Source organism: Crassostrea angulata, chromosome 10 (assembly GCF_025612915.1).
Source record: "Crassostrea angulata isolate pt1a10 chromosome 10, ASM2561291v2, whole genome shotgun sequence".
Lineage (NCBI taxonomy): Eukaryota > Metazoa > Mollusca > Bivalvia > Ostreida > Ostreidae > Magallana > Magallana angulata.
The window spans coordinates 11,942,312-11,970,112 of record NC_069120.1 but is presented as its reverse complement, the minus strand read 5'-3'; the positions used below and the strand labels follow the sequence as shown (position 1 = coordinate 11,970,112).

At 34.5% G+C, this 27,801-nt stretch overlaps 1 protein-coding gene across 2 annotated transcripts; it reads right to left on the bottom strand.

Moving 5' to 3' along the window:
* Positions 1 to 119: 119 nt before the first annotated feature.
* On the bottom strand, positions 120 to 26,241 carry LOC128167303 (protein rhomboid-like). 2 transcript variants are annotated; one of them, XM_052832944.1, is made up of 7 exons: positions 25,568 to 26,241; positions 7,508 to 7,732; positions 5,676 to 5,818; positions 2,290 to 2,402; positions 1,300 to 1,400; positions 1,049 to 1,103; positions 120 to 504 (listed from the first exon to the last, which is right to left on the bottom strand). In XM_052832944.1, exons 1-7 carry the CDS (start codon positions 25,640 to 25,642, stop codon positions 272 to 274), a joined length of 945 nt encoding a protein of 314 aa, XP_052688904.1. In that variant the 5' UTR covers positions 25,643 to 26,241; the 3' UTR covers positions 120 to 271. The 2 variants fall into 2 exon arrangements, with proteins under 2 accessions (XP_052688904.1, XP_052688905.1); XM_052832945.1 differs by lacking the exon at positions 25,568 to 26,241 and adding an exon at positions 8,260 to 8,414.
* Positions 26,242 to 27,801: the final 1,560 nt, after the last annotated feature.

Sequence of the window (27,801 nt, the reverse complement as noted above, 5' to 3'; positions counted from 1 at the left end):
GAAATTGAGATCGAATATATGAAACGGTCCTTGTATCTACAATGTGATGCAATTCAGATCGCAATGGGTCAAATTTCTGACTCCTGTGAAAAATATGATTTAAAATGCACTAAAGCTTTCGATATGACATAGCTGCAATAATGTAACCCTCTCCGGATTTTTTTTTTTTTTTTTTTTTTTTTTTGGGAGAGTAATGAATATTTAAATAAAATAGTTAACCAACTTTTGAATAAAAAACAATAAACAAATAACAAATCAATAACAAGTAAGGTCAGAAATAGAAAACGTTCCAGCAAACAGCAAATGCCGTGCAGCCAGCATACACCGCGAACGCGATCCACCACGCGCACTGTTTGTAAAGTTTCTGATCAAAGTTTTTAAGCACCAGAAGCCCCATGGTGAGCCCCGCCAAAGACCCCATCAAGTGGGCCGTGTAACTTATTTGGGGAAGGAGGTCCCGCTCCAACAGTCTGTCCCAAACGGCGAACCCGACGTCAGCGCTGGCTAAAAAAAAATGGAAGTCTTTTATCATAATAGGATTTTGCTTATAAGCATGACGTTAAAAATAGTTCTTATCATTTTACGATAGTTTAATTAAAATAATTTATTATTATATTGTAAAAAGAATATTATATAAATGTCTATAAATAACAGAAATGTCGTCAATGTATTGCATTTAAGTGCTTGCTAAACGCGTGCTACCACCGAACCCATAGGAGAAACACACCTTGCTTTTTGATTTTTTTTTCGATATCCATACAGTTGTTTGCGTTGGGTTTAATTTTTGAAAGTATAAACATTTAAAAAAAAATGTGTTATAGTCCTATGCTTGAATTTTTTTCCTAAATTGATTTTCTCTCATATAACGTAATTGTTTGCTTTTCTAAAAACTAAATTAATTTCATTCGATCAGTGTTTAATACAGTCATATAAATGATACAGAAAGTTCTTTTGTATCCCATGAATTTAAAGTCGTGTGTTCGTTTCCAAGCGAGTTGATTGCGTAACAAGAGCTGATGTTTATTTCAAGGAAGCAAAGAAAAATTACCGATAATCAAAACAGCACTCAACTTTAAGAGACCAAATTCCATTTCAGAGTAATTCTGTAAAAACAAAAAACAGATTCAGCAATATTACACGCATATTTTTTTCCTCATTTTTGCCATTTGTCGATGAAGCAATATTTGGAAATGAGTTGCTAATTTTATAAATTCACAATTTACTCTGGTCCAATTAATTTAAGTTCGAAAAACACACACCAAAACTCAAGAGAATAGTAGTATATATATAGACACAGACCAGCATGATGTTGGCGAGATGAGCCGCCAGTAGCGAGTAGACCCCTCCTGAGGCCCCCGCTAAGTACGCCTTCATATCGAACACGGAGGTCCCTAGTGATCCTGTAACATACAACGAACAGAGAAGGATGATACAAGTCTACTGGCTATAATTTTCATTTGCGTGGTTAATTAAGGAACAGTATATAATTAACTAGGATATATGACTATATAAAAAATTATATATATATATATATATATATATATATATATATATATATATATATATATATATATATATATATATATATATATATATATATATATATATATATATATATATATATATTATGGCTTTATGAAAAATGACATGTACCATGCACGAGCCAATAATTTTCATGTTATATTTTTAAAAATAAAATATTAGTCCAATTTCTGTGCATGTTTATTTAAAGAGTTTTCCCACAAAATTTGTCAAAGCGGTTGTGAATATCACACCAGGGAGAGAGAGAGAGAGAGGGGGGGGGTATTACAAAGTATATTTTTTAAAATAACTTATACAGGCAGCAGTTATAGGACCATAGAAAGTCATGACTTTACTGGGTATTTGATGTGTGAAAAATGAGACTGTCTTGGGTGTTAATAAGAGCTGTTGCTATGTTTGTAAACATAAAAGTATCAGAAAAACCTCACTGATGTTTTTCACATTTCACCCCGCTCTACAGTTTACAGAATTGATTTTATATCTTTTATAAATTTAATAATTTAAATTCTTCAGCCAATATTTCATTGCAATTGCCGATCTTAAATCTGTAGATGTTCGCTGTATTGTATTTTTGACAGTCTGCTCAGTGTTTTAACCTCGTTAAAAATGTTTGTCCAATGGGTACTAAATATAAAAGGATAGTGTTCTTCCGATGGTTACTTGAAAATAAAAAAAAAAATAAAAAATTCAATAGGTATTTAATATTAAAACATAAATGTAATCATCACTAAGTGCGAATCATTGTACCTGCCAGCACCCCTGAAATATACACGATCATTATTCTTCCCGACCCATGGACCATCTCTAACGGAAGTCCCACAAGGATCTGCACCAGCATGTTGAAAAAAAGATGAACCCACCTAAAACAACATGTAATATATATTATATTGTTCAACAATCTCAGTGCCCGTCCTTAACTGGAAGTAATTATTGTTTAACAGTTCAGAGTAAGGAATTGTTGTTTAACAGTTCAGAGTATGTAATTATTATTTAACAATCTCGGCGTCCGTCCGTAACTGTACGAAATTATGGTTTAACACTCTCAGCGTAATTCATTGTTTAATAATCTCAGCGTACGTTATTATTATAACAATCTCAGTGTCCGTCACTAACTGTAAGTAATTATTGTTTAACAGTTTCAGAGTAAGGTAAGTAATTATTGTTTAATAGTTTCAAAGTAAGTAATTATTGTTTAATAGTTTCAGAGTAAGTGATTATTGTTTAACAGTTTCAGAGTAAGTGATTATTGTTTAACAGTTTCAGAGTAAGTGATTATTGTTTAACAGTTTCAGAGTAAGTGATTATTGTTTAACAGTTTCAGAGTAAGGTAAGTAATTATTGTTTAATAGTTTCAGAGTAAGTAATTATTGTTTAATAGTTTCAGAGTAAGTAATTATTGTTTCAAAGTTTCAGAGTAAGTAACTCAGCGCCCCTCCCTAATTGTAAGTGATTACTGTTTAACACTTTCAGAGTAAGTAATTATTGTTTAAAGGGTACCTGCAGTGCCGGTCAATTTTTGATATAATGGAGATCTATGTGTAAAAACATCATCCTGAAAATTTTACAGCGATCGCATAAGTAGTTTTCGAGATATTTGGGGAAAACCCGATTTCACACCTGAACGAGTTTTGAATCAAGCCGATTTGGCGCGAGATCAACTGTGACGTCACGGGGTCAACACCGCTGTATGAGAAACAGGAATATCGTATGAAAACTGTTCGTTTTCTTGTATTGTTTTATCGATATATGAACATTTTTTTCTGTTGTTTTATTTCCTTATCAACCCTTGATGACTAATTATACTGTTGTTTGAGTTTAACCCGTATTTTATCGAACAAAAATGCCGAATTCGGACAATTGTTTGCTTCATGAATTTTGTCAAACGTGTAACACATTTTACATATAAATGCACAACATATGTAGCAAAATGACAATTAATCAAAGCATTATTGATATAAGAAACATGCTTTGTTAATATTGTCATTCTTTCGAATGATTTCTCAGTGACATTATTAACTGATTAATAATATTGATAATACATAAATAAATGATATATCGTAAAAGGTAACTCAGGGTCTATTCCTCGTATAAGGCATAAAATTACAAATGATGTCGCCCGATTATTCAATAATTTTGATATTGGACCAATAACAATCAAAATAGTATGCATTCTTTAACAAACAAACACGGGATTATAAACGGATCAAGGCGAAAGTCCAAGATGGCTGCATGATTAAGTCTGTCTCGTATTCTTTTAAAAATACGATAATGGAATTTAATTTTACATTTATTTACATCCTTTGTCAAAATGTTACAGTTTATTCAGATTTCATAATGATTCGTTGTCAGTATTACAATTTAAGCTATACGGAGTTATAAAGCGTTTAATTGTGGCGCTCGAAAAAAAGTTGCCCTTTATTAAATAAGAAATTATAAGGACCAACGAAATTACTTCCGAAATATTTACTTGATCACAGAAAAAAGGTTCAATTGCTCAATTGTAAATTTAGGCATTATTTAAGTGATTAGATATGTAACAATAAAAGCATTTACTTCGAACATTAGTTTTACTATTTAATAGTATCATGCATGATTCTTTAATCAATGATTGACGGACTATACACTTGTTTTAGCTGACGAATGCTTGATTTTACACAGTCTAATTTATTTTTCTGTTTTATCTTTTAACAATTGAGTAGCTAATTATACACAAATCAATTTACCCGTCTAGAGGTGTGAAACCCTCTCTTTGTTCACCAGACTCGTGTACCTTGTGTATACAGACCCCAGATACACGTGTGTCTGGAGCAATGGCTTGGTTAGTTTACCTGTCTACCTGTGTCATTGTCTCTGATCACTCGTGTGTGAAAGGATATTATGTAATCAAAAAATGAATAATGAACATAAATTTGCCTATGTAAGCGTTTTAAGATATCGTATTCATCGGTAAAAAGGCGACGAGAATAACAAATTTTAAAATCCTTTAAAAAGAAATCTGATTGTAATAAAATAATAACGGATACAAATTTCTAGATCTACAATACTTAAAAAAACAAGATAAGTCAAAACATCAGACCTATATCAATCATTTTGGCTGAAAAATCGAATTAAATTTGTATAGTTTTGTAAGGAAATTTCCCTCCTGTTGACCTCGTGACGTCACTTCCGCTGAAGCCTCGTTATCGCCTAATTCTGTTTTCTCTTGATTAGATTTCCCAAAGCAGGTAAAAATAGCCACTTTGAAGAGGCGTAACTCCGTTATTTTTGCACCGATTTCGATGCGGTTTTTTGCATTAAATTTTGGTAAATAAACTCTTTAACATATGTTTCACATCGGCTGGGCTGCAGGTACCCTTTAACAATCTCGGCGTCCGTCCGTAACTGTAACGAATTAATTTATACTTTTGAGAGTAACTTCGATCCTAACTTCAGCTATATACGACGCCAGATTTCTTGATGGTTATTCAAGCTACAATCAGTGGACAAACCCCGGCTGATTCCATGTATGATGTAGAAAGGTTGGAAACCGCCGAGGTGAGCTGTAAGAACCTCCATATATGGAAGAAATGCTATTCCCTCTGTGCAACGCACTGATCGATAATTGCGCAATTTCGCCCTTTTTTTAGATTAATTATTGGACATTAGAAAATGATGCTAACATCAACAGTAAAATACTTTCTTTGGTATTCTGGTTATTCTTATTGTGGTTATGTACGGATAAAAAAAATACATAACCATGATGCGGGTTATGTATTTTATTTCTGCAGAGCTCACTGCGTTCATACCCGCATGAACCATCAGCGTTTAGTTGTACAGTCTTTTTACTGTATGCAGTGTCCAGTGTAGTCGGAAATAGTGATTTGTTTGGCCTTTACAAGAAGTTTAAACAGGTATTTTTGTAAATATAATTATCATTAGAATAAATAGAAATATAATTTGGTAACCAAAAAAAGTGAGCAAGTTCAAATACCCGGTAACATGTACCGGTGAGCCGTACCATTTTATTGGAGGATGAATTTTTCATAAAGAATAGAATAAATAAAATTGATATTTGATATTTTTCACATCTGGGAAAACCACAATCCTTCATAAATTATGAACCTACTTCTTTTTTTATTTTTCTAAAACCTTACCCTGCATGGATGAGAGTGTATGAAACAAAGCGCCATAATTGAATTCTTTTGTCGGGCCTAAAGATCAGAACGCTTTCAACAGGAATCGGTCCGTTAGCAGAGATAGAACCAGCGTCCAGGCAGTGATAGGTAAATAGTCCAATCTGTCAGGTGGAAAATGGAAAGATATTGAACACATGAATATTGATTGTTCATTTTAAAAATAATAAGAACTTTCGGTCCCTAAATACTATGTACCTCTGAAAATATACATATATATTTTGCAAACATTCAATCAAACGATGATGCTTGCACACTGTTTTATCTCATAATATTGTGAACATTTAAGGGGAGTACGCACTTCAAAATCCAGTTGATTGGTATGTGAATTTGATGTCGGAAAACTAGTGCCTGCTTTGTTTTTAACACTCCTTGAATTATCTCATACAGAAATATATCATCAATAAAGCTTTAGCAAGCAACGATAAAAAATTATCTACAGTCAGCTTGAATTGGGACATATTTCGTTTCTTTAATTTGAAATACTTAGTAAACGATGAAACCTCTAAACATTATATTCTGTTAAGACTATTTTGGCCATTAGCATAAGCCGTTAGTTAAATCTTTATTGAAAAAAGTGTGAGGGATTTGAAAAACGGTCAATGTATTTACCATTCTGAGAGTTTTGAAAAAAAAAAATTACGGCTTATAACATATGTATCTTGGGACGTCGACAAATTAAAATTCGGTGTTTACAGAAGATATCCTTAAGGGGACATGGACACGATTTCAGGGACTTAAACACGATTTAAGCTAAAAAAAAAAATTCAAATTTTATTTTTATATTTGAAATATAAAAAAACTGTTAGTATAAATATTTTTAATGCTTCATCAAAACATGAAGGTAAAATGTCTTCGTTTTGTTAACAATGCTCGAGGCTTCATTTTGTTTACATAAATATTGTATTAGTACATTGTATTAGTATAAGTTTCAATCAAATTTTGCTTTTTTCTTATCATATATCGTATGAGCACATTGAATCAGTTTTTCTTGTTTTTTTTTAACTTTTAATGGTTTATACTTGTATGTGACCAATTTTACAACATTTTTACTGATAGCAACGATCTAATGTTAACTTTAAACGTTATTTTTTGTGAGCAACATTTCTTGAAAAAAATATACAAGTTTACTAGGAGATACACTTTTTTGATTTAATACTACATGAAAATAAGAGTGAAGAATTTATACTTTCCATATTCCAGTAGACATATGAGAACAATACCAATGAAAAGCCGCACTGAAGCTCTCCAATAGCATCTATGTTCGTAACTCACAAAGCAAGCAATATAGCTTCAGATGCTTACATTGTAAATAAATATAAACAAATGCATGTATCATGTCATGGTCCCTTTCCATAAGGTACATAAATGACATCGTCAAGCTGTGTTTGCTCATTCATGTGTGTCTCTTTTAAAGTAAGCGAAGCACTATGTATCAGAAAGTGTCATTTTCAGAAGTTTGGAACCTTGAGAAACATTAATTTATTTTTATCTGGTAAAATTTAGTATTATATTACCATTTTAACAAGATCTTGGACTTTGGGTAGTTGTGTCAAACAGCAATGTGACGTAGGACTGTCTATTTCATTGCTGGTCATTCAGCCATGGCTCTTTGAAATCAACAAGATTTGTCTGGCTTTTGAGCTAAATCTACGCTATCTGTGTATATTTCACTTGAAACCAGCGTCATTTTGACCTTGTTTTGATGCAAGAAAAAGATAGTTACCATCCTATCGAAGTCCAAGGTCTTGTTAAAATGGTTCTAACTAATAAATAGGTAGAAGTCTACCCACCTCTGCTAAAGTAACCGTTGGTACAAACAATGGCGGGGGACAACACGTGTATCTATCTGCATAGTACTGGCGGTCACTCTCAGAAGTAAGGTACTTTTTGGCAATGTAGCGTACCATCTTCCGAAAGCACGTAGGCTTCCGCTTCCGGGGCAAGAGACGGGGTCTTAATGTGGAGGTACTACCCTGGTCTGTCTCGTAAGAGGAACATGGAGATTCCGCGCTCATCTATTGCGAAATGTTTTAGAAATATTAATGTAAACGGTGAATAATTGACAGAATTGGAAAAATCTGCTCAAAAAGTTTAACTAAAACGCGTGAAAATGGCACTCTGTAAAGAAAAAATAATATCCGCTAAACCCAAAAGTCATTTATCAGTCTTTCATACGTTCAAATTTATTGAATTTATTTGTACACTGTATATTCTAAATTCAACATTTATTTCTACATTTTACAAAAGTCAGAATTGCACAGGAACAACTGTTGCGTCGTACACTAGTAAGTAGTCTATCAGTACTATATAACATATCATTTGCGTAGATATATTTTTAAAATTAGAATTCAAGGAAATATTTATAATAGTGAATTGCAAGTTTTGTTTTGCGATAACTGGAGCTAAATCATTATTATTTTCTTATTTTTTTATTGTATTTGCATTTTATAACGATTTCAAAGTTCAAGCAACAGTTTTACAAATTTAAAAGAAATTGTTTGATACTTTGATTATCGCAAACTACACGTTTAAATTTACTTACACAATTCTCTTGCTTGCTTCCAAGTGTAATTCCTTTCCCAATGATAAACGTTTTATGATAATCTACGGACTTACAATTATTTGTAGTATAGAAATCGTAGTAAAAGTGATTCTGGAAAATTCATGACATGGAAACTCATTATAGTGGCCGCAGCCATATTGGGTGAATTTCCATTAATATTTTATAAGTTCATATAAGCTCAATAACGAGGGAGATATTTATAAAGGAGCGTTTCTTTAAAAAATATCAATAATTCAAAAACAATTATTGAACCATTTAAGCCTTAAACAAAAAACTTAATAACATTAAGATTTAATAACACTGGGGAAAAACAAAGGCCTTGGCGACCATTGTTTATAATCTTAAAATGTTAAATACTATTTTGTAAATATTCGTACTTTATCAAACTAATCATCTAAGTTTCTTTTTATTTAAAGCTTTCTTTACTATTATTTACGGGTAGTTCATTGAAGCTTGACGGGTGTCGCGTGCCGACTGTTCAGTTCCGGTTAGATGAACCAACAGCTGGTGAAACTCGATATGTAAATTTTCTGCTGTCTGCCTGCTTGAGGTTTTAAAAATTCATATCCTATTAGAAACAACAGCCGCAAAGCGATTTTATAATTTCGCTATTATTTAGCGTTACCATGGACTGAATTTTTTTAATTCTCTTCCGACCTCAATATTTTCTCAAGAAAAATAGAAAGACAATAACTTTGACCAATTAATAGACGCAAACGGCATCAGCTGAATCCCAGAGCGGCTGTGGAGTTATATAGTGAAATCTGATTAATAAATCATTATTAACCCAAGGTTGAAGTCAGTGTGTGCATTCCTTCCGTTTTACAAAGTGTTCAGAGCGATAGATAATTTGTTTAATTATCAGACGGAGCTGTGTTCCAGTAGTCAATGTTAAATGGCACAACAGCTACGAACCTGCGTCTTCTCTATATATGGAGCGAAAGTTGCCGTTGTAACGACGAAAAGTGACCCCGTAGAATATTGACCGAGGGTCATTATTCTACGTAGAAAAAATGACCCACTCAGTTGTAGAATACTTGGATTACATCGTAGAAATTATGGCCTTAGGGTCATTTTTCTCCGTGCGGGTTGTAGAAAAATGACCCCGTAGAATGTTGACTAAATCTTATTACATATTCTATGTTTACTTGTTTCAGGTCCATTCTTTTTTCTTAGGGTGGATACAGGTATGGTGGTGATTTGGGGGGGGGGGGGGGGGATTAAATTGCCTGCTTGGTACTTCATTTTTTTTATCGTCTAAACTTGTACGAATAACCAGCTTGAGTTAGCTTTTCTAATCACTTGTCATTGCCTATCATCATTATTTCAGTCTGGTTTTTTAATTTTTCAAATAAAAAAAAAGACATATATTTCTTTTATTAAAGTACATTGTTCAACCATGACTGAATAGGAACGATATCAATCTTAGTGGGGAAAAAACTCGTACAAATTGTAAACAGGAATTGATACCAAATTTTAATGGGGAATAGAAAATTATTCATCACGGTCTCTATCACAATGAGAAATTAATTATTAACCGTTGGTCTGAAATAGGCACATCTCATCACATGCGTGAATTTAGAAAATTTTATCCGGGATTTGGGGGGGGGGGGGGGTGGATATTTATGGGAAGGGGTTCGAGGCCTATTATATGTATATTTAATAAGTGACCTTAATACGTTTGAATTCCCCATTCCTTCGATCCGCGATCGATTGCATGCGTTATCTCATTTGGATATTTTCACAATCAATTCTTTATTGTTACAACAGGCTTAAAAAGAATGTATTTTTTAAAAATATAATGCTTGATGTTAAAACCATATAAACATCACAAATTCCAAAACTTCGAATTTAGAATTGAACACAAGAAACAGAATACGTTACAAATGATTTTGCATGAATTTAAAATCGATATATGTTGTAATCAAATTGACATTAAGAATGTACTTGCAAACTTCGGTATATAGCAGTGAAAACAAATTGCAAAGAAACAATGTCACTAAAAAGGGGTTTAGCGTTGACTTTGACTCCATTTGAATATAACTCTAGTATTTAAAAACGACATTTGAATCTAGTAAATGATACGGGCATATTCTTTAATACATAACTTTAAACATTACTTGGATGTCTCATATAAGTGTCCCAGGCAATCATACTCATTTTTAGCAGTTTCTAAAAGTAGAAACAACAGCTGCTTTTTGCCACGTTTCTCGAAAAAGTGATATCTGTTTCAATAGAATTATCACCATAAGACACTAAAAGCCATCTAGTGTGACGATTCATGTGTATTTCACTTAAATCAGTAAAATTCAATAAAACGATCAAATATGTAAATAAAACATGAAAATAGGAATTTTTGTCTTTGAGGCCAGGCCAAAATTTGGGACCAAGCCAAATTGAGACCAAAAAAGTCATTCAAAAAAGTGTTTGTTTTTGTTTATTTGTTTTGAAAACGTTGAAATCGTTGAAAACAGAAGACCCTAAATAGAATAGGTTCCAATACATGACATTCTATTAATAATGGGCAATGCAAATGCTAAAGTTGGAACTGAAAATGAAGGATGGGAAAGGGTCATGGGACGAGAAGGAATAGGCACAATGAAAGAAATGGTTAAGAGTAGCAGAGATGTGTGCATTAAACAATCTTGTCTAATGCGGAACTCTCTTCAAACACCTTGACATACATAAACTCACATGGGAATCTCCTAACGGTAGGGATAGAAACCAAACGGCTATGTAATGGTAAATGGTAGATACAGGAGATCAGTATGCGATGCCGGTGATGCGTGACGCAGATGTCAACTCAGACCACAATCTAGTGACAACGAAAGTAAAGTGAAATTCTGCAGAAATACAAAACCATCAGCAAAATCATGAAGATGCACGACGTCAGCAGACTGAAAGATCACAAGGTATGCAGAGGATTCCAACTTATTGAAATCAGAAACAGGTTCCAGCAACTATAAGGTGAAGAAAATGATATCAGCAAAAACTGGACACAGGTGAAAGAGATACATAACGAAACAGCGGAAAAAATCTTGGACCTGAGGACAAGGAAACATAAAGATTGGCTTAATACTGAAACATACAAAGCCATAATTGAAGAAGGAAACTAAAATAAGAATTTGGAAGATCAAATTAAAAAAGAATAAGAGAAATTAAGAGAGAGGATTATAGAGCAAATGACAAAGAAGTCAAAAGAAGAGCACGAGCTGATAAAAGAAAAAAACTTGGAGGCGGTAGCTTGCGAGGCTGAAAATGCAGCAAAGTCAAACCACCTCCGAGAAGTATATCAGCTGACTAAACAGCTTTGCGGGATAAAAGGCGCAGGACAAGTGACATAAGATCGAAAGATGGCAAACTACTCATTGAGGAGGGAAAGATAAAAGAGAGATGGCAAGAACATTTTAGGGAAGTACTCAATGTTCCAACAGAGGCAGCAGAACTCCCTGAAGGATGTACTGACCAGGCTAACACGGACATAGAAATTGATACATCATCGATAAAAGAAGAGGACGTTAAAAGAACAATCCTAAAATGTAAAACGGATAAAGCCTCGGAATATGTAACATCGGCGCAGAACTGTTAAAAGAAAGTGTAGCACCAACAGCACCAAAACTAACAGTATTATTCAACAGAATCATTGATGAACAGGAGATACTATCAGACTGGAAAAGATCACTCATCGTCAAAATACCAAAGAAAGGGGATCTCACTATATGTGACAATTACAGAGGAATATCACCATTATCTGTTCCTTCGAAAGTTTTTTTGTAGAGTAGTGATAGACAGAATTAGAGATGGGATAGAGGACAAATTAAGGCCAGAACAAGCTGCATATAGGAGAGGAAGGGTAACATCGGAACAGGTTTACATCTTAAGAAACAGGAATGTGTCACGTCTGGTTTCCTATTCATCATTGTGGTCACTTGGATAATGAGAAGCACCAACGATAGAAAACAAGGCATACGCTGTAAATTTATGTCCCTACTAGATGATCTTGATTATGCCGACGACCTGGCGCTGATATCCAGCAAATATAGCGACATACAAGATAATACCACCAGGCTGAACGATGTCGCAAGATAAACAGGAATAAATATTGATATTAATAAAACAAAAAGCATCAGGATAAATGGAAAAAGAAAGATGCCATCAGCCTAAACAGCAAAGAAGTTGAGGAGGTGCAAACATTCCTTTATCTCGTAGCCACAATAGACAAGACCGGAGGGACAGAAGCAGATAAGTGCCTTTTCATCCCTGAGCAATTTATGGAAATCAGCCCAATATAGCACTAAGACCAAGCTGAGAATATTCAACATCTCTGTGTTACTGTATTGCCCTGAACTCTTGAGATCTACCAAAAAAGATGAGGAGAATTTTGAAAATACGCTGGCCAGACAAGATATCAAACCATCAACTACACTAGGCAAAATTGCTAAAGCACCACCTACTACTTCTTTGATTGTTTTAGATCTGAACGCAACAAAGATTGATTAATATATTAGTTTATAATAATACAGAAAATGAAACATCACTTGTTGTAATCTTATTGACCAGTTGCTTTGAGTACTGTTTATGAAACATTGGTACCCCCCATTATGTGATTCACATATCAATATCAGGTGTGGGCTCCATTTGCTCGTATAAATGGGATCTGTCTGTCTTTTCGCCTAGTATTTACGCGACGCTTTGGAATTCTTGCTCGGTCCCTCACACTTCCGGTTTGCGCAAATTTCCGGTACAACCTTGCAATTGACGTGTGGTGCCTTTTAAACACTTTGGCTACCTTAAACGACATTTTTTTTATTTGATAAGCATGCTGTGTCATGTTTTAGCAAATATCACCGGTAATCGTACAATTATTATCATTTTTTCTAACCTCACTAAAGGAGCATTCTGCAGAGACCATACCAACTGTCCTGCCACGCTCTTCTACGATCAAACGCGCCATACCCCGTCGGGTTTTTTGTGAGGTTTTAGTAATGCATGCATCAATAATAAGATCACAAAAAAGAAAGTAAAGATTTTTCTTTCCAAAAGAAGTGTGAGCACGATTTGAGCATTTTTAAAGAAGAGTCACGCTTCGGTTAACATTGCATCCATTTATCCGTTTGGACATTTAAATGTCTTACTAATAATTTAGGTGACTTATTTAAACATTAAATATATCTTTAAAAAATTCTAGGATGTAAATATTACATTATTTCTAATGGTGCGTTAGCAATTTTGTCCAGTGTATATGAACAAACAGCAACAATCCCACTTTCAAGAGCAATCCAGGGGAGACGTTGGAGATGGATAGGCCATGTTCTCCGAAGGGACAACAATTCAAATATCAGAACTGCGCCGACCTGGGTTCCTGAAGGAAAAAGAAGGCGAGGAAGGCCAAGGAACACTTAGAGGTGTATAGAGAAGAAAGAGAGAGAACTCGGGTGGAACAGTTGGAGAGAGGCGCAGATTGTTGCCAGCCTGACGTAATGACGTAATGACTATTCAATTGCATATAAGGCAAGCGGGCCCCAAATATGAATTCTAAATTTTGAATTGCGAACTGCGTTCTATAGAACGCAGTTCACTATTCAATTGCATATAAGGCAAGCGGGCCCCAAATATGAATTCTAAATTTTGAATTGCGAACTGCGTTCTAGATAGAACGCAGTTCACTATTCAATCGCACAAAATTTTGAATTGCGAACTGCGTTCTATAGAACGCAGTTCACTATTCAATTGCGAACTGCGAACTGCGTTCTAAAAACCGATTGCCATAGTGAACTGCGTTCTATAGAACGCAGTTCGCAATTCAAAATTTAGTGCGATTGAATAGTGAACTGCGTTCTATCTAGAACGCAGTTCGCAATTCAAAATTTAGAATTCATATTTGGGGCCCGCTTGCCTTATATGCAATTGAATAGTGAACTGCGTTCTATAGAACGCAGTTCGCAATTCAAAATTTAAATTTTATTTTTGGGACCCGCTTGCCTTATATGCAATTGAATAGTGAACTGCGTTCTATATAGAACGCAGTTCGCAATTCAAAATTTAGTGCAATTGAATAGTGAACTGCGTTCTATCTAGAACGCAGTTCGCAATTCAAAATTTACAATTCATATTTGGGGCCCGCTTGCCTTATATGCAATTGAATAGTGAACTGCGTTCTATGTAACGCAGTTTGCAATTCAAAATTTAGAATTCATATTTTGGGCCCGCTTGCCTTATATGCAATTGAATAGTGAACTGCGTTCTATAGAACGCAGTTCGCAATTCAAAATTTAGAATTCATATTTGGGGCCCGCTTGCCTTATATGCAATTGAATAGTGAACTGCGTTCTATAGAACGCAGTTCGCAATTCAAAATTTAGTCCGATTGAATAGTGAACTACGTTCTATCTAGAACGCAGTTCGCAATTCAAAATTTAGAATTCATATTTGGGGCCCGCTTGCCTTATATGCAATTGAATAGTGAACTGCGTTCTATAGAACGCTGTTCGCAATTCAAAATTTAGAATTCATATTTGGGGCCCGCTTGCCTTATATGCAATTGAATAGTGAACTGCGTTCTATAAAACGCAATTCGCAATTCAAAATTTAGAATTCATATTTGGGGCCCGCTTGCCTTATATGCAATTGAATAGTGAACTGCGTTCTATAAAACGCAGTTCCCAATTCAAAATTTAGTGCGATTGAATAGTGAACTGCGTTCTATCTATAACGCAGTTCGCAGTTCAAAATTTAGAATTCATATTTGGGGCCCGCTTGCCTTATATGCAATTGAATAGTGAACTGCGTTCTATAGAACGCAGTTCGCAATTCAAAATTTAAATTTTATTTTTGGGACCCGCTTGCCTTATATGCAATTGAATAGTGAACTGCGTTCTATATAGAACGCAGTTCGCAATTCAAAATTTAGTGCGATTGAATAGTGAACTACGTTCTATCTAGAACGCAGTTCGCAATTCAAAATTTAGAATTCATATTTGGGGCCCGCTTGCCTTATATGCAATTGAATAGTGAACTGCGTTCTATAGAACGCAATTCGCAATTCAAAATTTACAATTCATATTTGGGGCCCGCTTGCCTTATATGCAATTGAATAGTGAACTGCGTTCTATGTAACGCAGTTTGCAATTCAAAATTTAGAATTCATATTTTGGGCCCGCTTGCCTTATATGCAATTGAATAGTGAACTGCGTTCTATAGAACGCAGTTCGCAATTCAAAATTTAGAATTCATATTTGGGGCCCGCTTGCCTTATATGCAATTGAATAGTGAACTGCGTTCTATAGAACGCAGTTCGCAATTCAAAATTTTGTGCGATTGAATAGTGAACTGCGTTCTATCTAGAACACAGTTCGCAATTCAAAATTTAGAATTCATATTTTGGGCCCGCTTGCCTTATATGCAATTGAATAGTGAACTGCGTTCTATAGAACGCAGTTTGCAATTCAAAATTTAGTCCGATTGAATAGTAAACTACGTTCTATCTAGAACGCAGTTCGCAATTCAAAATTTAGAATTCATATTTGGGGCCCGCTTGCCTTATATGCAATTGAATAGTGAACTGCGTTCTATAAAACGCAATTCGCAATTCAAAATTTACAATTCATATTTGGGGCCCGCTTGCCTTATATGCAATTGAATAGTGAACTGCGTTCTATAGAACGCAGTTCCCAATTCAAAATTTAGTGCGATTGAATAGTGAACTGCGTTCTATCTAGAACGCAGTTCGCAGTTCAAAATTTAGAATTCATATTTGGGGCCCGCTTGCCTTATATGCAATTGAATAGTGAACTGCGTTCTATAGAACGCTGTTCGCAATTCAAAATTTAGAATTCATATTTGGGGCCCGCTTGCCTTATATGCAATTGAATAGTGAACTGCGTTCTATAGAACGCAGTTCGCAATTCAAAATTTAGAATTCATATTTGGGGCCCGCTTGCCTTATATGCAATTGAATAGTGAACTGCGTTCTATAGAACGCAGTTCGCAATTCAAAATTTAGTGCGATTGAATAGTGAACTGCGTTCTATAGAGCGCAGTTCGCAATTCAAAGTTTAGAATTCATATGCAGGGTATTTGCGAGGGGTAAAATGCAAATATAAGTATTAAAGAACGATTATTTAGTGAACATGGCGTTATGAATAGCAACTGCTCTGCTGGCATATTTTCCATGATGCGCTAGCGCGCATAATGGAATATGCCAGCAGGGCAGTTGCTATTCATTTAAGGAATCTTGACATTTAGCTATTGCATAAAAAATTAACGTTCAGACTGTAATGTATCTTTTTTCTTCACATAGACTTGTCAACAAAATCAATGGTATGTTATAACAGTAATTCTTTTAAAATGTTAATGTAAGACATGTTTTAAATACATCAATTTTAGGGAGTTGGAGAAAAACACACGATGTATCTATATAGTGGTTTAAATCTATAACGTCATTTAAAAGTATATGACGTCACACCTTTATGACATCATAGTACGCCAACAGTAAGGTACATAAATCATGGTATAGTTAGGAAGAGTTATCTTTCCTTATACGTTGAATTTTGTACATTAAAATATAAAAATCAAACACTTTCGTTTTATTTAGGCACATTTTTATTTACAATAAAAAATAACCTTTGTAATTGATTAAAATGAAATATGAATAAAAGTGAAATACCTTGTATTTTATTTTAAACTTTAGATAATTTATATTAACCGCCACAGAAATATTCACTATATATATGATTAAGAATCATAACTTATTTGTCGAGAATTTGCTACCTGAAAGTCTCAGGGGGCAATTGCGCAAACAGACAAAGTAATTGCTATTATAGAGCAATGAATGCAACTCCTCCGTATGGGCTTACAGTGGGAAGAACAATGGATATGCAAATATAATATGATATTGTATTATATGATACAATATAATTTGATACAACATTGTATAATATCAAATGATATTATATCATGTGATAAAGTAAAATATTATATAATACAATATTATATTTTGTTATACTTTCATTTTAAATACTGAAATCTGATTGGTTTAGACGCAGTTCATAATCCGTTCTATTACCCTCAGCGTTAGCAACGCACTTACCAACGGGTAACATTAAAAATTGTTACATGTGCGAAAATTATGCGCGTAGGGTTCGCCGTAGAATTCACGTTATTCCTATGTAAAAGCAGTTAGGTTTTCTTTAAAATTAAGACATTCAGTATAACAAAATAAATAGTGCCTGTTTGGGAGGATAACAGTTGAAATTGACACCCCTTGAAAACCATTGTCAACCTCCGCTTCGCGTCGGTTGACAATGGTTTTTTGAAGGGGTGTCAATTTCAACTGTTACCCTCCCAAACAGGCACTATTTATATAATACATATTGTATCATATGATACAATTATATATCATATAAACCAATATCATATTGTACAATATCGTATGATACGATAAAATATAATATAACAATATCATATAATACAATTTCATGTGATATAATTGTATATTACAGAAACCAATATCGTATTATATTTTATCATATTAAACAATAGTGTTTCATATCATACAATACTTTATCATAGGAATCATGTTATATCATTTAACAACAACCACATCAAGCAGGTTTAAGTGAGGTAGGAGATTTCTTTAGCATCCTTGATAATGGAGATCAGGCTCTGCATCTGAAGCAACCTCTGCGTTTCATTTATAATATAGTTAAATCAACTTTGCAAGCTATCATCTATAAAACATGTGACCTGTTCCAAAAAACTAAACCTCATCCTGCATCCGTAACCAATGGCTCAGATTTAGCATTCAAGCCTGTCAGGTGCATCAGTATCATAAGACGCATCACCCATGCAAGTTTGGTGAAGTTAGGACCAGTTATAACTAAAATATCATCATCAGAGGGCACCACCAATTAAAACCTTAACCACCTCCAGCATCCGCAACCTATGGCTGAGATTCAGCATCCATGCCTATCATGTGCATCTGTATCATAAGACACACCATCCATTCAAGTTTGGTGAAGTTAGGACCTGTAATAACTAAAATATTTTTTTATCATCCTTGATAATGGAGATCAAGCTCTGCATCTGAAGCTTCCTCTGCGATTCATTCATATTACAGTTTAATCAACTATGCAAGTTTGAAATAGTACTAATATCTTTGTAACATGTGACCTGTTAAAAAAAACTTAACCTTATCCAGCATCCGAAACCTATGGATCAAACTCAGCATTCAAGCCTGTCAGGTGCATCAATATAATAAAACGCACCATTTGGTGAAGTTAGGACAAGTAATAACTAAGATATCATCATCAAAGGGCACCTGTTTCAAAAACCTATGACTCAGATTCATTATTCAAGCCGTTCAGGTGCATCAGTATAATAAGACGCACCATCCACACAAGTTTGATGAAGTTTGGACCAGGAGTAGCTAAGATATAATCATTAGAGGGCACCTACTCAAAAAACTTTAACCAGCTCCAAAAACCTTAACCTCCTCCAGCATCCTAAACCTATGGCTCAGATTCAGCATTCAAGCCTGTCAGGTGCATCAGTATCATAAGACGCACCAACCATACAAGTTTGGTGAAGTAAGGACCAGTAGTAAATAAGATATTATCATCAGAGGGCACCTGCAACAAAAACTTTAATCAGCTCTTAAAACCTTAACCACCTCCAGCATCCGAAACCTATAGCTCAGATTCAGCATTCAAGCTTGTCTTGTGCATCTGTATCATAAGACACACCATCCATGCAATTTTGGTCAAGTACGGACCAGCAGTAACTTAGATATTGCTCTCAAAGGGCACCTGCAACAAAAACTTTAACCAGCTCTTAAAACCTTAACCACCTCCAGCATCCGAAACCTATAGCTCAGATTCAGCACTCATGTCTGCCTGGTGGATCAGTATCATAAGACACACCATCCATGCAAGTTTGGTCAAGTTAGGACCAGGAGTAACTTAGATATTGCTATCAAAGGGCACCTGCAACAAAAACTTTAACCTGCTCCAAAAACCCTAACCTCCTTCAGCATCTAAAATTTAGGATCCAGATTCAGCATCCAAGTCTTTCAAGTCCACAAGTAGGTCCAGATGCATCATCCATGCAAGTTTGGTGAAGATAAGACAAGTAATAACTTATATAGATAGAGGAACTGCAACAAAAACTTTAACCAGGTCCGGACGCCGACGCCGGGGGTATAACATAAGCTCCCCCCGACTTCGTCTCGGTGAGCTAAAAACTAGAGAAAGCTGCATCACCATTTTTTAACAGTGGTAGTGAAATACCACTAGTAGATGCCCCTGAAAATTTCGGGCCCCAAATATGAATTCTAAATTTTGAATTGCGAACTGCGTTCTAGATAGAACGCAGTTCACTATTCAATTGCATATAAGGCAAGCGGGCCCCAAATATGAATTCTAAATTTTAAAATTGCGAACTGCGTTCTATAGAACGCAGTTCACTATTCAATTGCATATAAGGCAAGCGAGCCCCAAATATGAATTCTAAATTTTGAATTGCGAACTGAGTTCTATAGAACGCAGTTCACTATTCAATTGCATATAAGGCAAGCGGGCCCCAAATATGAATTCTAAATTTTGAATTGCGAACTGCGTTCTATATAGAACGCAGTTCGCTATTCAATCGCACTAAATTCTGAATTGTGAACTGCATTCTATAGAACGCAGTTCACTATTCAATTGCATATAAGGCAAGCGGGCCCCAAGTATGAATTCTAAATTTTGAATTGCGAACTGCGTTTTATAGAACGCAGTTCACTATTCAATTGCATATAAGGCAAGCGGGCCCCAAGTATGAATTCTAAATTTTGAATTGCGAACTGCGTTCTAGATAGAACGCAGTTCACTATTCAATTGCATATTAGACAAGCGGGCCCCAAATATGAATTCTAAATTTTGAATTGCGAACTGCGTTCTAGATAGAACGCAGTTCACTATTCAATCGCACAAAATTTTGAATTGCGAACTGCGTTCTATAGAACGCAGTTCACTATTCAATTGCGAACTGCGAACTGCGAACTGCGTTCTAAAAACCGATTGCCCGTAAGTAAGTGGCGTCTTTTGTCGCACGTCCTCATGCGTCCTCCGGGGCACGGAGAGGAAAAGTAAGTACATGTAAGTATAATAATGGGTCCTATTTAGCAATGCGAGCATAATGCAAAAAGGGAGCGCATGCGAGCACATCATAATGCTTATACCTCCGGGGGGGGGGGGGGGGGGGGGGACACAACCCTAATAAGCCTTAGCGAAGGGGCTCAACAAGGCAAGCTGGAGACGCATACTTAGTTCTGATTTTTCATATGCTTTCGCACCCCCCCGACCCTCGCCAAACATGAATGCTACACATATCGCCTTGAATTTCTTTAATTTCTATGTAGTTTGTAAGTGAGGTCAAAATTCTATGGGGGTCAGTTTTCAACGTGGGGGGGGGGGGGGGTCGTAGATCTACAGGTCTGGAATAGTTTTCTACTGTAGAAAAAGGACCCTACATGTCATAATATACTGACCCTGGGTCAGTTTTCTCCGTAGAAATTTGATCCCTGGGTCAATATTCTACGCTAGTCACTGTTCGTCGTTACAGCGTACAGTTTTGATGCTATTAGGCCATTTTCGTTCGTTTGCCCGTTATACGCGACAGAAATTTCTTTACAGACATTCCTTTCTTCGTCCCGAATATCAGATGCATCCTATAACGCGATTTCTTGCAGATTCCCTTAAAATCAGCTTATAGCTAGCTTGGAATTTAAATTATTTGACCCAAAATTACGTCATGGCTCGGAGGAAAGACGCAAGACTAGTGATAGATTTATGTGGTTTTTGGTCGATTTGTGAAAATATGTTTTGTACCTCTTATAAACAATCATTTACCAAAATAAACCGTAAATCTCAATTCTCACTAGTAAAAACCAGTTCGGTAAAGAGACGAAGAAAAAAATAATATACAGTACTCGGAATACTCTTTCTACCTCTCTTTCTTCAGAATTACAGAAGAACATGTTTAATAAATATTCCATTTGCGGACTTTTTTCCATTATTTCTTAAAGTGTGAATTCGATATTTTGAGCAAATAAGTTCAAACAGCAATTTTTACAAATAAAAAGACATACGCATTCATTCCGAAGATAAAACAATTTGCATTTCGCGACTTTAAAAATTCTTCTTGTTTAGACAAAAAGGCGAATGAACAAAGGAGTAGAACCAATTTAACAAGACCTTGGACTTTCAGTAGGATATAACTATCTATTTCTTGCGTCAAAACAAGTTCAAAATGACGCTGATTTCAAGTAAAATAAACACGATTGCGTAGTCTTAACTCAAAAGCCAGACAAATCGTGTTGATTTCAAAGAGCAATGGCTGAATGGCCAGCAATGAAAAAGACAGACCTACGTCCCAATGCTGTTTGACACAACTACCCAAAGTCCAAGCTCTTGTTGAAATGGTTCTAAACGAACGAACGTGTGAAGGCAGCTATTAAAATTAAGGTAAGTACGTCACATCAAAGAAGCATCACCTATATATGAGGCCACCATTATGACAAAGTACTTTATACATGTATGCAGAAAAAATATAATGAAGAAAAGCGGAAACATGTTTTTCTGTTCTGAAGGCCTGATGATATCAATGTAAACAAACCAGACTGACACTACATTCTTCTTTTTATGCACAAGAGGGAATGGTTTAAAAACCCGTTTACTTTGGGTATTTCTCAGATTCTTTAAAAAATACTTTTATTTATTTTAAAGGTATTTTTTTAGTCATCTACTCGGGGATCAAATAAATCAGGGGTTAAGGCCCTGTACTCAAGATCCTGTGGCAGAACAATAATTTTTAACGTATTTGCTGCTTTGTTTTAGCTATTTTTCAAGGCTGTGAATTGTGTGGTAGAAACGGAAATAACTCAAATCGCGGTTGTCTTTCGCGACGTTACGGTGCTTCTGACAGTGATCCCATTTCCGGACTGAGCTTTAGGGGTCGGGCACCCGCATTCACGAACGACTGCAATACGAGCTCAAACAACTATTGGTTGCGATTAAAAAGATTCTAGAAATTTGGAAGCGGGAATCAGCTTTAAAGGGACTTGGACAAGATCAAAAATTTTATATTTATTTTTTATGTATAAAATGGTTAACTGGTGCATTTTAAATGATTGATCAAAATATTGAATGTTAAAGTCAAGTTACAAGCGAGATACAGAGGTAAGAATTGGTTGTTATGTAAACAAAGCTCCAGTCTTATAATTTTTACAAAAAATGTAATGTAGAAAATTACCATTTCTTAGACAAAATGATATGTAAAAAACAATTTAAACTAATTCAATACCTTCATAAATACTATTATCAACAAAAGAACGATACATTTGATTGAAACTTACACCAATACAACATATATGTAAAGAAAAAAATGACAATTTTGAGCTTTGCTTACATAACAAAGAATTATGAACTCTGTATCTTGCCTACAATTTGATATTTGACTTTCAAATTTTGACATGGCATTATAAACTTCTATATTTATCAGTATAAACATTGAAAATGGAAAAATGAATTTTGAAAATTTTAAGTCAAATCGTGTCCAAGTCCCTTTTAATTAAAATAAAAACAAGCAATGTTTAATCAATACATTAAAAATGTTCCTAAGTAGATGAAGAAGGCATGAAAACGCGCCTATATGGCGATGATCGTTTTGAGATAGTGTAGTTTCAATTCATGAATATTTCACGTTATATGGGCGCGCAAAGTTATACTGCATGTCAATAATTTAAACATATTTTATTGAGTAATCAACAGGCAACAGGCAAAGCCTATATAAACCCTCTCCAAAATACAAAGTCAAGAAGTGGTGTTATAAAATAATCATAGAATATAGTATGTAGTATAATTTACCAGTTTACAGAGTGATATATTATTGATATATTTGTATACCAGACAAAGGATAATTGGATAATAAATAATAAGCTTGACTTTTGTCATATGATGATAAATTAACTTGTTGTTTAGCATATACATGAACACATTCATTCCTACATTCATAAACCCATCACCTCATTCATTCATACCGACAGACAGACAGACATAGAATATTGGTGTCATGGTCCAGCCCATTTGAAAAAAATAAAAAGAGAAAAAAAGAACAAAAAATCAAAAACGCTTAGAAGCTATAATATAACTATGAACATAAGAAACAATTTTACAATTTAAGTTGTATGAAAAGTCAGAACCACCATAAAGAATATAGTTAACATGAAAAGGTACACTAATGTCATTAAATTGATTAAAAAGTTTAACTCTTTGTTGAGTGTATCTTGGACACTCAAGAAAAAAATGTATATTTCCTTCAGATTCAGACCCACAGTTTGTACATCGACTATCAGCAATTAAAAAATCCTTAAATAAATGAGCATTTAAATTGCTAGCTTTATTCCGTAATTGATATAAAATAATATTTTCTTTCCTATTGCCAAAGCTATAGTGTTTGCAAGTTTTGGGTATATTTTGGTTTTTGAGTTTAACTGATACTGCATGTCAATCATTAATTATGTAACATTTCTTATCTTACACTAAATGAACTTGATACTTACTATAGTTATTCATGAAATATGCATATAGATTTAAATTTTAAAATGAGTCGATTAGAATTAATGTGAAACGACTTGTCCACAATTTATTCTATCAACCATTCAACGTGAACAAATGTACTTTATTTGTTCTGTTTATATCATTTTTAGCCGGGCTCTGCTGAAAGCAGAGTCCTGGCTGTAGGCAGGCAAACCGCCAATGTTACTATAAATAGCACAAGTAAACAAAAAACCTAACAGCGTCCAAGTAAAAGCTTCCGCTATACCAAATAGTTACATAAAGAGCCACGTTTTGTCAAAAGTGTTGGCATTTTGTTTCTTTTATTCTAATTTCGAGAGAATTGTCTATCTTTTTTAGTTTTCTTATTAATAACTTGTTTTAAAAACAAGACTATGCATTTTTGATACATACAATGCGCATGAATTTTATGAACTATTTTGCTGCGCGTTGAAGAAATGGGGATTGAATATATAACGCTTGTTGCAAAATTCAAGGCAGCAACTGTTGAACTTTTTTCTACTAGACAGATATATTTTTGTTTGTAGCTGCTTACAAAATTTGGTCGCTCTCTGACGCTTTGCCGACATTAAAAGCTTAATTATGTGTGAGAGAGAGAGAGAGAGAGAGAGAGAGAGAGAGAGAGATAGATTAATTTTCAGTCTTTACCACACAATATGCATAAAGACACACCAAAAGAGCCCGGCTTTCAGTACTTCAGTACTTTGATGTAAAATACGTCATGAAACTTAAGTAGAAATCTGACATTCTTAAACATTCATAAAATTTGTTTTAAAAATATCAGCGGTTAGATTTTTGATTTATTTTACGTTGTTTATTAAACTTTGTGCCGTTCATTGTTGTCTTTTCGGTATTCAAAGTCTTTTGCTGCCGACAAAGTAACCAAATAATCATTGAGTGACGATGGAAAATTCAAACGATCAGTTCAAACCCCCCCACGCTGATTTGTTGCATTTTTTATGTCTGATATGATCAAACTATACCAAAAATGCAAATTCATTTGATATCTCTCTTTGAAAGCAACTGAATAATTGACATTTCTAATACTAGTACATGTACTACATGCTTTTCATCACAGTTGAACGTTGTCCCACGAAGGTTCATTATAAAAATCAAATTACAATCAAAACTTAGCTAGGACAAAGTATTTTCATTTAGATCATATGACAAACTTTGGTATTTGTAATTTGTGTTTCTATTTAATGGTTTTTGTTGGTCTTTTTGTAGTTAAAGGGGAGGGGAGGATTTGTGTGACAGAGTCGAGATACTGAACGAGAGACGACTAGTGGCCGACTAGTGTGATGTTAATTGATATGTTTATTCTATACACAATTACAATATCTGAGCTGATATATGTGGTCCAAAGTCAGTTTAGAAACCAACTTGAATGTACACGTATATAAAAATATCCAATTTCCGCAAACATCTTCCTAATTAATCATCAGTCCATGTTACCTTTGATTATATGTAATTTCCATGTAATATCCTTGTCCCAACAATCTGTGTTTTCTTTACTTTGTAACCTTTATCGGAATGTGATGGTAAGATATTATCACATTCCGCCAATGACTCAGTGGATTCAAAGGAAATTGAATTCTAGTACAATAAAAAGTTCAAATGTTGCTTTCCCAATCCAAGGTGACAAAATGGACGCGTGTGGAATAAGGACTTACCGTGGCCACGAGTCTCTGGAACGACTCATTATGACTGTCCGAATCCTGACATCGCATCTGTAGAGTTCCTGCCATTCTTCAAGATCCCAAGGATAATGTGCAACTCAGAAAAAGAAACGACAGAAGGGTCCTTCAGATGCCAATGACTACACTTTCGTGGAAATTATAGACCCTGGAGTCATGTATACACATCTCATTGCCACTTCCCTCCGAGGAAATTCCTTTTATTTATTTTTTCTAAACATCGCTTTAAGACCATTAATAGCGCACGTTATTGATGCCCCTCCAGTTCACAGCCAAATGTCTTTGTTTAAACAGTAGTCATTATTGTTGGAGAATCATCAACAGCGATCATCACTTTTCAATACTCTAGAGTCTTTTTGTGTGCTGTAATTGTATTGAGCAACAAACATCGTAGCGTCAGTGAATGTGCCGGGTTACATCGACATCGTAACAGAGGTATTCAATACTGCGTGTCATTGCCATTAATAACTGATAGCGATTATTATTATTTCATATCTTTTTCTATATCATGCTAATTTTAAAGTCTTTGTTTGTATTGCTGAAATTACCTTTTAATACCATTTTTAATTTGTTACAGGGTGTTTAAATTCAATACTATCGAAAACAGTGTAATGAGGAAATGTTAACTAAATTCATGAGACTTATAATTATACAGCAACATTTACTTTGCATGTGATACATAGCACCTAGTTTAATTACAAATAAATGTCATATCTTGTACCTTTTTATGTGTCTTTGATGCAATTTAATTTTTCCTTTCTCTAGGTGCATATGATATTAATTTTTCTGCAGAAATAAATAAGAAGTTCGAAAATTATACGCTCAATACAAGAAATGGCTTCATTCGAATAATGTTAAATTATTATTTATGAAAATTAAGAATTTATATTAAAACTGACTTCAATGCACATGGAAAAGATTTTTGGGAGTTGATTTTAATCAACTCTCCTATGCAGTTACTCTGAAAAACCGAAAGTGAAACAGTGTTTGGACCAAAGCACAAATCATCGCCGCTGACGAAAATTAGTTCTTGAGAATAATTAATTAATCCGAAATAATGTATGCTAAAGCAGTTTTTTCAAGGAAACATATTTATAAATACCTTGAAAATAGTCAGATTTTAAATGGTATGAACAATTAAGATATTTTTTGTAGTTGTATGTATTCTTACGCCAGAGTTCGATATAGTCTCGTTTAACTCGGCGCTCGGCTGTCTCCGTAAATCTCCGACAAGCAGAGAGTCTCTCTTACTTGTCGGAGAGTAACGGCGATAGCCGAGCGTTTGGTTGAACGAGACGAGAATTCAATATTGTTTGGATCCATAAATTTTCAAGAATGTTTATATCACTGATACATAGTTTGATTGAATTTATCATATCTTTAAATATTACTTAACATGATTCATGTAGGTTTTTATCAACATTCTTGTGTCGAAAAAGTCCGAAAATTCATATTATAAAAATGTGCGTAATTCAAATACAGATTAGAAACTACATGTACCTGTACTTGTCATGCAAAATAACATATCATTGATTTTAAAATAAATAACCATCGATAAAATCAACTCCCGTCAGTTCCTCGGTACTTTGATTAAAAGGTGTTAACGTATGGATGAATTTCACAGCACTTTTGAAAATTGAGCAAAAATATTTCAGTCCTGCAGCCAATCGTGATCCATATGAACAAGGTCGTTCGTTTAAGACGCGGCAAATTTTACGCATCCGTTTTGCAGGAACCGAAGAAAAAATATTGCTAATGCAGGAAGGGTAAAGTAATTTTCTTCAGTAAAGGGGCTTTTTTCCCACCTTTTCTCTGCAAAATATCAATATCGGTTCAGGGCACTATTCGAAGACTTGTCGCGTGAGGAAGTGAGCGAGACGTAATGAAATTTCACGGGAGTTACAGAGTAATTAAACAGTTTCGAGATAAATTTGTCTAACTAGAGTGAGATTGAAAAACTGAAAATGGAATTTGAATAGACGTTTACCAATTGAAGGATTGGCCAATCTTCAGATGAATCACGTTTTTTCTATGTCTTCTATTTCAATTCCGTCGGAGAATCCCTTTATGTACTATTTTACTTGGTTTAACAATAACAAAATGATGCATTAGCTCTCAGCAATTTGATTTTAAAAAATCAAGTTTTAAATTATATTAATTTTGGAATAAACGTTATATGTTTATTCAGCCTGATGAATATTTTTAATACA

Coding starts and splice junctions, on each gene's coding strand:
- LOC128167303 (XM_052832944.1), bottom strand. CDS start 25,642: ATGGCAGGAACTCTACAGATGCGATGTCAGGATTCGGACAGTCATAAT. Junction 7,733..25,567: donor TCCAGAGACTCGTGGCCACG/GTAAGTCCTTAT, acceptor ATTTCGCAATAG/ATGAGCGCGGAATCTCCATG. Junction 505..1,048: donor GAGTGCTGTTTTGATTATCG/GTAATTTTTCTT, acceptor ATTTTTTTTTAG/CCAGCGCTGACGTCGGGTTC.